A 13110-nucleotide genomic window follows, 5' to 3' on the forward strand; every position below is an offset into this window, starting at 1 on the left:
CATTAACCTCTTATACGCCATATCAATATAATTACATTATACCTCTCCGGATAACAGCAGATAAAGGAGGACACAGTAGACCGACAGAGACAAGAGACAACATGAGACCGCGGATAACATCAGAGCAAGATACGTACAGTATACCACCCAGCAAGAGACGTACAGTATACCACCAGAGCAAGATAAGCAGGTAACCACCATGCAAGAGACGACAGGAGACCACCAGAGCAGGAGACGACAGGAGACCACCAGAGCAAGAGACGACAGGAGACCGCCAGAGCAAGAGACGACAGGAGACCACCAGAGCAAGAGACGACAGGAGACCACCAGAGCAAGAGACGACAGGAGACCACCAGAGCAAGAGACGACAGGAGACCACCAGAGCAAGAGACGACAGTGAGACCACCAGAGCAAGAGACGACAGGAGACCACCAGAGCAAGAGACCACAGGAGACCACCAGAGCAAGAGACGACAGGAGACCGCGGAGACCAGCAGAGCAAGAGACGACAGGAGACCACCAGAGCAAGAGACGACAGGAGGACAGCGGAGACCAGCAAGAGACGACAGGAGACCGCGGAGACCAGCAGAGCAAGAGACGACAGGAGACCGCGGAGACCAGCAGAGCAAGAGACGACAGGAGACAGCGGAGACCACCAGAGCAGGAGACGACAGGAGACCACCAGAGCAAGAGACGACAGGAGACCGCCAGAGCAAGAGACGACAGGATACCACCAGAGCAAGAGACGATCAGGAGACCCACCAGAGCAAGATGACGGAAGGAGACCACCAGAGCAAGAGACGACAGGAGACCACAGAGCAAGAGACGACAGGAGACCACCAGAGCAAGAGACGACAGGAGACCACCAGAGCAAGAGACCACAGGAGACCACCAGAGCAAGAGACGACAGGAGACCTGCGGAGACCAGCAGAGCAAGAGACGACAGGAGACCACCAGAGCAAGAGACGACAGGAGACCCCCAGAGCAAGAGACGACAGGAGACCACCAGAGCAAGAGACGACAGGAGACCACCAGAGCAAGAGACGACAGGAGACCACCAGAGCAAGAGACCACAGGAGACCACCAGAGCAAGAGACGACAGGAGACCACCAGAGCATAGAGACGACAGGAGACCACCAGAGCAAGAGACGACAGGAGACCGCGGAGACCACCAGAGCAAGAGACAGGAGACCACCAGAGCAAGGACGACAGGAGACACCCAGAGCAATGAGACGACAAGACCCCCAGAGCAAGAGGACGACAGGAGACCACCAGAGCAAGAGACGACAGGAGACCCCCCAGAGCAAAGTACACCAGAAGGACTAAGTGAGACCACCAGATGCAATGAGACTACAGTATACCACCCAGATCAATATAGCTTACATGTATTACCACCATTATTCAATATTTCCTACATTATACCACCATATGCAATAACTACATTATACCACCATATTCAATCTACTACATTATACACCATAGTCAATGATACCACATTTATACCACCATATCAATATACTACATTATACCACCATATCAATATACTACATTATACCTCTTCCTTCACACAGTTAATGGTTGATTTTGGATTTGTTGTACCATTATCAGAGATGGGTTAACTAAGTCATTTCTCAATGATGTTCTTCACTTGGTGTTGAATATGTAAAATATATTGAAATTGTATATGTAATCTATCTTTTTTTACACATATAGGTGTCAGCTAGATGAGGTGACAAAGGAAAAGAACTCCTTTCATCTACAGTTCAACAAGAGTAACCAAACTGCAGCTGACCTTCAGGACAGGTATTGAATGTCAATCGGATGGAAACAAATTAGATGCCACTATTAAGAATAAAATAGATTAATCATTTGGAGCTTTTTCATGCTGCGCATAATCAATTTGGTGAATCAGCCCTAAAATCATTCATTTCATATTCATGTCATACACAGTTTACATCATACAGGACCATTTTTCCACTTGGATCTTCAGGCTCGTCTGGTAATGTGACCTAACTATGTATGGTAGCAGTCATTGCGGTTGATGACTTTTGCCCGTTCTCGTAGAGAACACAGGACCACGCCTGGCCACAACCTGCTCTTTCAATTCCAATCATGTATTTGTTCATTGTCTATCAGCTCTAAAAAAAAAAATAATACTTAACCCATTTTCCTTAACCAGGACAACATTTCCCTTAATAATGGTAATTGTATAATTATATGCCGCAGCTAAGACAGCCCTAAGTGCTATTTGTTTGATTTTGTTGACTTTGTATTATTTAGTATGTTAGAATAGTTTATAATGTTAATACCTAGTGATTTGTTTCATAATACAGTTGTCAGTCTTTAAACTGTGTTTTTGATTGTTTATGAAATTTAAAGGAAAAAAAGCTCTGTTCATTGGTTGTAGGGATGACCAGAATTTGTCCCGAGAAAAATGTTTGTCTCAAGTAAAATGACCTCCCTTTTTGTCCCTAATAGAATTACCTCCCTTTTTGTCCCTAATAGAGTTACCTCCCTTTTCAACAATAAAACAAAACCCTTTAGAGACAACACTCCTGTTTATCCCTACTCTGCCTACATCTTTTTGAAATCCTTTTATAGACCATTCATATCACACATCATTTTTTGATTTGTCAGATAAACAATTTTTTCATCTTTATCCTGTGTAAACCTCGTTATTGGTTGTTTTAGACCTAATTATGAACACATTTGTATTTTATACCTGGGTATTGAATTTATTGACAATATTGATTTTTGTTAGATTTTCAGTAGAAGTAGACAAGAATAGGAAGCTAACAGACGACATCAATGTGTGTCAGAGAAAGATGGTGGCTTTACAGGCCGAACTGGAGGACGCCAAAATGTCATCCAGTCAACCCTACGAGGATATCAATCGGCTGCAGCGAGATATTGACTGCCTTGTAAGAGAAAATGAAAATTACAAGAGAAGGTAAGATGCTGTGTGATAGATATTTGTGCCACATCTGTGTGTTTGTCCCCATCAGTTGTCAAGTCACAAAACCTAGCAATAGATGGAGTCATGTAGGTGATAAACCAGTAACTAACTAAAGCTGATAGAACACTGACTATAGTCGGTGAGACGAAACCTAGCAATAGGCGGAGTCGCCCATGTAGGCGGTAAACCAGTAACTAACTAAAGCTGATAGACCACTGACTATAGTCGGTGAGACGAAACCTAGCCATAGGCATAGTCATGTAGGTGGTAAACCAGTAACTAACTAAAGCTGATAGACCACTGACTATAGTCGGTGAGACGAAACCTAGCAATAGATGGAGTCATGTAGGTGGTAAACCAGTCCCTAACTAAAGCTGATAGACCACTGACTTAAGTTAGTGAGACGAAACCTAACAATAGGTGGAGTGATGTAGGTGGTAAACCAGTAAATAACTAAAGCTGATAGACCACTGACTATAGTCGGTGAGAGGAAACCTAGCAATAGGGAGAGTCATGTAGGTGGTAAACCAGCAACTAAATAAAAATAATTACTTAAGTCAATGTGTTGCTCAATACTGTGTATGTGATCAGCTGTTTGTAAATCTGACAGATACACAAAACAAAATAGATACAGGTAAGCTATGATTGATTTACTCTATTGAATGTGTCTGTAATTCAGAAGGAATACATTTGATTCATGAAACATGGGATATCATTATAGATGAAATATTCTGAGATCATCTAACAAAAACACCTGTTGTGACCCACTAACTTTGTTGTAACATACGTATAGAACGGCTTTGTACGAGGCTTTAGTAAACACAGTAAAAGGGTACCTGTTATCTCAAGTGGTCGAGTATAAGTGAAGTATTTGATAGGGGTGTCAGTCTGTAGGGGAGCTGTTTATGGCAAACGTATAAAAAATGCCAGGAACTCAATACAGTAACACATTTACTGTATAGACCTACACAGTACTGAAGATATCTTACAATCGTTTATCGGTATATTTTCCTGGTAGAGCTGGTGATACTCACTTGGGGCAAAGTGAGTTTGGTAGGAAGTGACAACCAATAGAACTGTCACAGGTGTTAGATAAGTGTATTGTGTTTTGTTATATTGCTGAATTATTGTTAATGTCTTGTAAATATTTGTGTGGTATATCCTGTTTAGAATTACAGGACAATCGTATGGAGAACAGTGAAGTTCAGTAATCTTTTTACTGACCTAGTCCAATATTTATATTTTTATGGATTTTGAAAATAGATTATGGATTTCTTATTTTTTCTAAAAATTTAGTCAATAGGACTTTTTATTACCTAGGACGTATATAGAGTATTGGCCCATGGTCTATGACGTGATGAGCATTGATGTTATGATCTAAGGAATTTTATCGTTGTTGTGATTTTTAATATCATTAATCAGAATTGACAGGTTAATAAAGTGTGGATCAATAGTACATGATCTACAGCTGTTTAACATGTGATAAACATTCCATGTTTTTTCACAGATCTGAGAAGGAACAGTTAATTAGACAAGAGTGTGAGGACAAGCTGAGCCAGTGTATGAAGAAGGCCGAATTCAACGAACAGGTGTTCAACCAGCAGATGAACGAGGCCCGTGAACGGCTGAATGTATCCACGGCTACCATACTGTCACTGGAAGGTCGTGTGCGCGACCTGAGTAAGACGGACACTACGGTGCCCGAGATGATTCGTCAAGTGAGGGAGGCAGCCGAGGAGGAACTTGCTCAGTACAAAATGAATTCTGAAAATGAATTCGCCCGCAATGTAAGTATATGTTGGCCTATCACAGCTGAAACCTTTCCTTATATATCACAGCTGACCTGGCATGAAAAAGTATACTGTGGTGAAATTGATTATATACTGTAAATATACATATTTTAGAAGCCTGGGTATGTTAATTATTTTCTGCAGTAAGTGAGGTGGCCGCACCAATTGGCTAATCTGTTAAATTCTGATATGCCCTAAAATTTGAGTGTGCCAAGATAAATATGCATTAACAGTATAATGTAGTAAGATTTAACTGTCTGTTCAGTATTGAAGTCCGATTGATAGCAATTGTAAATGATTCCAAACACAGCGGTACAATTGTTATGTAATCAAGTATTAATTCATGTCATTGAGAGTAGATGGTCCAGACAATGGGATGTATGTTATAAAATACAAATGTTTTGCCCACAGATAAACTCTCTGAAAGTCCAGATGGAAAATGATGCCCAAACAGTAGAAAGGATAAACCGAGAGAAATCTGACCTGTTGGGAAGCACCGGCGAGTTAAAGGCCAGGATTACCTCCCTTGAGGGACAGGTATGTATGATATGTATTATTTTACATCTTCTCATAATTTGAATGTAATAAAATGTGTTGATAAAAAAGATGTTCAATGATTCTACTTTCACTTCATAAACTATAACAAGTGGTTTATACAACTTTCTACCACAATACCCTGTGTTATTCAACTCTCAGACCATCAGTTAATCATTACAGCCGTTGATTAACAATCTGTTTATACCACACGTGGTATAAACTCTGTACGCATTTCGATTGGCTAACACGGTGAACTTTGACCCAAGCTGCAATTGTTATTGACGTCATCAATAATCTAATGACGTCACATCACCGGGTCCCGGACGTCACCGGTACACTTTATTTGCATACGCGAAATTATACTTGGCCACGTTTCCCTTTGATTCAATCCGATATTATTGTGGTAGAAACAGGTCACACGACTCGTGATTGTTGGATATGGAATTTATTTCACACTCGTAAGTTATTTTTTAAAAGTTGCAAAAAACACTCGCTAAAGCTCGTGTCTTTTGTAACTTTAAAAAATAACTTACTCGTGTGAAATAAATTCCATATCCAACAACCACTCGTTGTGTAACCTCTATATCTCTGTGTTAGCTGACATATTGATCGAGATCACTGCTGCTCACACTGATAAAATTATACATTAACTATCCTCATTAATAAGCTTACACATTTATCAAGTTGGGAAAACTGCCAAGGAAAAACTGATGAACATTATACTTAAAACAGCTTACACACTTACCAAGTAAGAGAAAAATTGGAGTAAAAGGTGGAGAAAATTTATGCACAATGTACTTAAAACAGTCCAATTTTCATCCTTTTCAAATGTCATGACATGTTCCTCATGGGCTTTGATTGTATCCGATGTGGATGGGTGTATATATGTAATTGGGGCCGCGGTGGCCGAGTGGTTAAGGTGTCCCGACACTTTAATGCTAGCCCTCCACCTCTGGGTTGCGAGTTCGAAACCTACGTGGGGCAGTTTCCAGGTACTGACCGTAGGCCGGTGGTTTTTCTCCGGGTACTCCGGCTTTCCTCCACCTCCAAAACCTGGCACGTCCTTAAATGATCCTGGCTGTTAATAGGACGTTAACAAAAACAAACAAACAAGTATATGTAATTAATTGATGACTTCTACTTATCGTTACAGATACAGATGTTGGAACATCAGAGAAAGTCTGCTGAAGAAATGTTGCAGCAAGAACGACAGCGATCTGCTGAACAGATTCAAATCATGGAAAAGAAATTCCGGGAAGTCCAAGATTTACTTATTGTGAAAATGAGGGAAGTGAATGTGTCGCGAGACACAAACATCCCACTGAAGGCAGAGATTGAGGCCATGAAGGTTCTACTAGAGGAGGAGGAGCGCAGGTATATACTGTGGACTCTGTATATACTGTGGACTCTGTCCCATAACAATTCTTGGTTGTTATATTTTCAGTATGGTGTTATATTTTCAGTATGGGTATTATCAATACTAGTGTAGTGGTGCATATCACATTTTTCACTCAGATATACAAGATGCAAACAGGGTCACTTAGAATTTTGATATTTCTTACCACCATTTCTCAAAAACAAAAATTAAGGTGCTTAGTAACATTACCTCTCTTTATGGTTTAGTATGATTACCTCCCTTTATGGTTTAGTATGATACCTCCCTTTATGGTTTAGTATGATTACCTCCCTTTATGGTTTAGTATGATAACCTCCCTTTATGGTTTAGTAGGATTACCTCCCTTTATGGTTAAGTATGATTACCTCCCTTTATGGTTTAGTATGATTACCTCCCTTTATGGTTTAGTATGATTACCTCCCTCTATGGTTAAGTATGATTACCTCCCTTTATGGTTTAGTATGATTACCACCATTTATGATCATTTTATTGATTTCCTCCCTTGATCTTAATGTGGAAGATTTAGCTCACAAGCATTAAATGTTTTACAAATTTCTCCACAGTATATCACTGTGTCTGAACTTTGCCATTCTCTGATGTTTCAGACTTTGTAATTCTGCTGTTTTCACTACACAACAAACCACAACTACGCCAGCTACTGTGGCATACACTGCCGCCATGCGACCTTTGACTCCCTCAGCTCCTCCCATGTCGCCAGCTCACCCAGCCATGTTTTCTAACATGCATCTGACAGAAGTCGGCCCGGATTCTATGGTGCCCCATACCGAGATGCTTGACCCTGTTGTATCTTCAACCCTAGCCAAACAGGAATATGAAACCATGGCATCCTCACCTGACTTCCCTTGTGCCACACGTTATACTTATGAGGCCACACCCAGTATGAACCGTCTACAGATCGAACCGTCACCACCTGTTACTCCTCGACCTGTTGGTCCAGTTGCCAGGGTCAAATCAGCCCCAGGTAAGTACAGACTGTTAATGATTATGTTATATATTGTTTTATATTGTTATATATTGTTTTATATACATTTATATATCTGTGGAAAGTTCCAATTGTCCAGGTCCAGTCAGGCCCAACTAAAGTCAGACTGAGTTGCTTCCCTTGTTCAAGTCATATATATCTTTAGAGGATTCCTATCTCACAACCATGATTAAGAACTCAATATATATTTGAGTCTTGACCTGAATATGAATGATTTTCAGAAGCATACTAGTTTACGCTACATATGCAAAAGCCATTTTGTTATATATGAGGTTTTTATGGAACAGGTGAAAAAGAAAAGTGCACAGATTGAGAAATAACCCCAGCATACAGTTTACCTATTGAAATAATCACTCAACCAAGTGCAGTATTAGCACACTGCAGTCAGAAACAGAAATATGGCTGTTTCTAAACTTTAAAAATCAATTCCTTTAAAACTTTGCTAGTATTGGTGAGGATTTCTAACTACTAAGTCATAATGGGTGATGAATTTGAATTCATGTAAATATATTTCATAGTGGACTTTGTTATCTATAGATATTGTATAGTGGACTGTTATCTATAGATATTGTATAGTGGACTGTTATCTATAGATATCGTATAGTGGACTGTTATCTATAGATATTGTATAGTGGACTGTTATCTATAGATATTGTATAGTGGACTGTTATCTATAGATATCGTATAGTGGACTGTTATCTATAGATATTGTATAGTGGACTGTTATCTATAGATATTGTATAGTGGACTGTTATCATAGATATTGTATAGTGGACTGTTATCTATAGATATTGTATAGTGGACTGTTATCATAGATATTGTATAGTGGACTGTTATCTATAGATATTGTATAGTGGACTGTTATCTATAGATATTGTATAGTGGACTGTTATCTATAGATATTGTATAGTGGACTGTTATCTATAGATATTGTATAGTGGACTGTTATCTATAGATATTGTATAGTGGACTGTTATCTATAGATATTGTATAGTGGACTGTTATCTATAGATATTGTATAGTGGACTGTTATCATAGATATTGTATAGTGGACTGTTATCTATAGATATTGTATAGTGGACTGTTATCTATAGATATTGTATAGTGGACTGTTATCTATAGATATTGTATAGTGGACTGTTATCTATAGATATTGTATAGTGGACTGTTATCTATAGATATTGTATAGTGGACTGTTATCATAGATATTGTATAGTGGACTGTTATCTATAGATATTGTAATAGTGATGACTGTTATCTATAGATATTGTATAGTGGACTGTTATCTATAGATATTGTATAGTGGACTGTTATCTATAGATATTGTATAGTGGACTGTTATCTATAGATATTGTATAGTGGACTGTTATCTATAGATATTGTATAGTGGACTGTTATCTATAGATTATTGTATAGTGGACTGTTATCTATAGATATTGTATAGTGGACTGTTATCTATAGATATTGTATAGTGGACTGTTATCTATAGATATTTTATATAGTGGACTGTTATCTATAGATATTGTATAGTGGACTGTTATCTATAGATATTGTATAGTGGACTGTTATCTATAGATATTGTATAGTGGACTGTTATCTATAGATATTGTATAGTGGACTGTTATCTATAGATATTGTATAGTGGGACTGTTATCTATAGATATTGTATAGTGGACTGTTATCTATAGATATTGTATAGTGGACTGTTATCTATAGATATTGTATAGTGGACTGTTATCATAGATATTGTATAGTGGACTGTTATCTATAGATATTGTATAGTGGACTGTTATCTATAGATATTGTATAGTGGACTGTTATCTATAGATATTGTATAGTGGACTGTTATCTATAGATATTGTATAGTGGACTGTTATCTATAGATATTGTATAGTGGACTGTTATCTATAGATATTGTATAGTGGACTGTTATCTATAGATATTGTATAGTGGACTGTTATCTATAGATATTGTATAGTGGACTGTTATCTATAGATATTGTATAGTGGACTGTTATCTATAGATATTGTATAGTGGACTGTTATCTATAGATATTGTATAGTGGACTGTTATCTATAGATATTGTATAGTGGACTGTTATCTATAGATATTGTATAGTGGACTGTTATCTATAGATATTGTATAGTGGACTGTAATAGATATTGTATAGTGGACTGTTATCTATAGATATTGTATAGTGGACTGTTATCTATAGATATTGTATAGTGGACTGTTATCATAGATATTGTATAGTGGACTGTTATCTATAGATATTGTATAGTGGACTGTTATCTATAGATATTGTATGTGGACTGTTATCTATAGATATTGTATAGTGGACTGTTATCATAGATATTGTATAGTGGACTGTTATCTATAGATATTGTATAGTGGACTGTTATCTATAGATATTGTATAGTGGACTGTTATCTATAGATATTGTATAGTGGACTGTTATCTATAGATATTGTATAGTGGACTGTTATCTATAGATATTGTATAGTGGACTGTTTATCTATAGATATTGTATAGTGGACTGTTATCTATAGATATTGTATAGTGGACTGTTATCTATAGATATTGTATAGTGGACTGTTATCTATAGATATTGTATAGTGGACTGTTATCATAGATATTGTATAGTGGACTGTTATCTATAGATATTGTATAGTGGACTGTTATCATAGATATTGTATAGTGGACTGTTATCATAGATATTGTATAGTGGACTGTTATCTATAGATATTGTATAGTGGACTGTTATCTATAGATATTGTATAGTGGACTGTTATCTATAGATATTGTATAGTGGACTGTTATCTATAGATATTGTATAGTGGACTGTTATCTATAGATATTGTATAGTGGGACTGTTATCTATAGATATGTATAATGGACTGTAATAGATATTGTATAGTGGACTGTTATCTATAGATATTGTATAGTGGACTGTTATCTATAGATATTGTATAGTGGACTGTTATCTATAGATATTGTATAGTGGACTGTTATCTATAGATATTGTATAGTGGGACTGTTATCTATAGATATTGTATAGTGGACTGTTATCATAGATATTGTATAGTGGACTGTTATCTATAGATATTGTATAGTGGACTGTTATCTATAGATATTGTATAGTGGACTGTTATCTATAGATATTGTATAGTGGACTGTTATCTATAGATATTGTATAGTGGACTGTTATCATAGATATTGTATAGTGGACTGTTATCTATAGATATTGTATAGTGGACTGTTATCTATAGATATTGTATAGTGGACTGTTATCTATAGATATTGTATAGTGGACTGTTATCTATAGATATTGTATAGTGGACTGTTATCTATAGATATTGTATAGTGGACTGTTATCTATAGATATTGTATAGTGGACTGTTATCTATAGATATTGTATAGTGGACTGTTATCTATAGATATTGTATAGTGGACTGTTATCTATAGATATTGTATAGTGGACTGTTATCTATAGATATTGTATAGTGGACTGTTATCTATAGATATTGTATAGTGGACTGTTATCTATAGATATTGTGTATTGGACTGTTATCTATAGATATTGTATAGTGGACTGTTATTATAGAAAGTGTATATTGGACTGTTATCTATAGATATTTTCTATTGAATGTTTGTATTTCAGACAATTTTTGTGTTTATCCGAAGTATAAGCCATCTATCTACACATACTCGTATAAACCTCGCTATGTGAATCCGAGCTATAAGCGTTACCTAGGTCACAGTGACGTGATTCCGAGCTATTCACGTTGCCTAGGTCACAGTGGTACGTCCCGCAATGCTGACAGTATTTGTCATAGATAGATTCTCACCTGTTTTTTTTTGTTAAATGGAGGGTTGGGGATCATTTCAGTAGGGGCAAACCAATTTAGAGTCTATTTTACAGTCATAATTTGAAATTAGTTTTGTATGAAATATATTTTATTTTAGTTTTTAAATTTGACTGGAATTTGAGTCTATACACTCTAAAGATAACAAAGTAAAATTGATATAATTAGCAAAGTCTAAAACAATCTGTGTTCTGTGTGTTTGAAGTTTTTTCTTCTATTATAATCATAATTTACATCAAAATATAGAATAAAGAATATTGCAGTATAATTGGTTCAATTAATGAAAGGTACCTTCTCTGCCTGACTTGATCTTCATTGATACAAAGAACTGGGAAATAACATGCTTTACCACAAACAATCACGCTGCTGAGTGGCTGTCAATCACGTGCCCTAGGAATGCATGACTTGTAACAGCTTTGTTTGATCTAACAACCATTCATCCTTATTATGTTTGTAAATGCTTCATATAACTGATATCAATATACAATAAAAAAAATATGGAAAAAAGCAAAAGATGAAAAAACCTAGTTAAAAAACAAGTAGAAATCTTAGCTTTTACGTTTTTTCATTTTAAGATTGCATGGAATAGAGAATAGGCTTGAAATGCATGATACATGTTTATTATTAGTTCATCGACATTTCTTATCAACATTTCTTATCAACATTTCTTATCAACAATGTATTTTACATACTGGCTTGTTCAAATGACATTTTCAAAGGATTAGCACAGTACTTACCATTTGTACATGCCTGTTATAATTGAGGTATTCACTAAATACTGTCAAGAAACAACTTTTATGGAGGGAGATAATTCACTGTAGACTGTCAGATAACATGGTTAATTGAGGGGAGATAATTCACTGTAGACTGTCAGATAACATGGTTAATGGAGGGGAGATAATTCACTGTAGACTGTCAGATAACAAGGTTAATGGAGGGGAGATAATTCACTGTAGACTGTCAGATAACATGGTTAATGGAGGGGAGATAATTCACTGTAGACTGTCAGATAACATGGTTAATGGAGGGGAGATAATTCATTGAATACTGTCAGATAACATGGTTAATGGAGGGGAGATAATTCATTGAATACTGTCAGATAACATGGTTAATTGAGGGGAAAAATTAATTGAATACTGTCAAAAAACAATGTTAACAAGGGGAGAAAATTTATTGAATACTGTCAGAAAACAAGGTTAATGGAGGGGAGATAATTCATTGGATACTGTCAGAAAACAAATTTAATGGAGAGCAGATAGTTCACTGTATACTGGCAGAAAACAAATTTAATGGAGGGGAGATAATTCATTGAATACTGTCAGAAAACAAGGTTAATGGAGGGGAGATAATTCACTGTAGACTGCCATAAAACAAGGTTAATGGAGGGAAGATAGTTCATTGAATACTGTCAGAACATTGATGTAGGGGAGATAACTGCTATAAACTAAATGTATGCATTAATGAATATACACTGTAGAGGATGTTATTTACTAACAACTGTAAAAACCAAATATTCTAGTGCTGTTAGACAGGTTTTATTCACTATGAGGTTACCAGTCAGAT

At 36.6% G+C, this 13110-nt stretch overlaps 1 protein-coding gene across 11 annotated transcripts in view; it reads left to right on the forward strand.

The window, feature by feature from the left end:
• Positions 1-13110, forward strand: part of LOC117335906 — a 46721-nt gene that overhangs the window by 10406 nt on the left and 23205 nt on the right. For all 11 annotated transcript variants that reach the window (XM_033896182.1, XM_033896185.1, XM_033896177.1 and 8 more), the window contains exons 3-8: positions 1713-1802; positions 2761-2949; positions 4463-4742; positions 5157-5282; positions 6436-6656; positions 7284-7660. In XM_033896182.1, the coding sequence (XP_033752073.1) occupies positions 1713-1802; positions 2761-2949; positions 4463-4742; positions 5157-5282; positions 6436-6656; positions 7284-7660 (1283 nt within the window). The remainder of the gene's footprint in view (positions 1-1712; positions 1803-2760; positions 2950-4462; positions 4743-5156; positions 5283-6435; positions 6657-7283; positions 7661-13110) is intronic.

The sequence above is a fragment of the Pecten maximus genome, chromosome 10, assembly GCF_902652985.1.
Source record: "Pecten maximus chromosome 10, xPecMax1.1, whole genome shotgun sequence".
Lineage (NCBI taxonomy): Eukaryota > Metazoa > Mollusca > Bivalvia > Pectinida > Pectinidae > Pecten > Pecten maximus.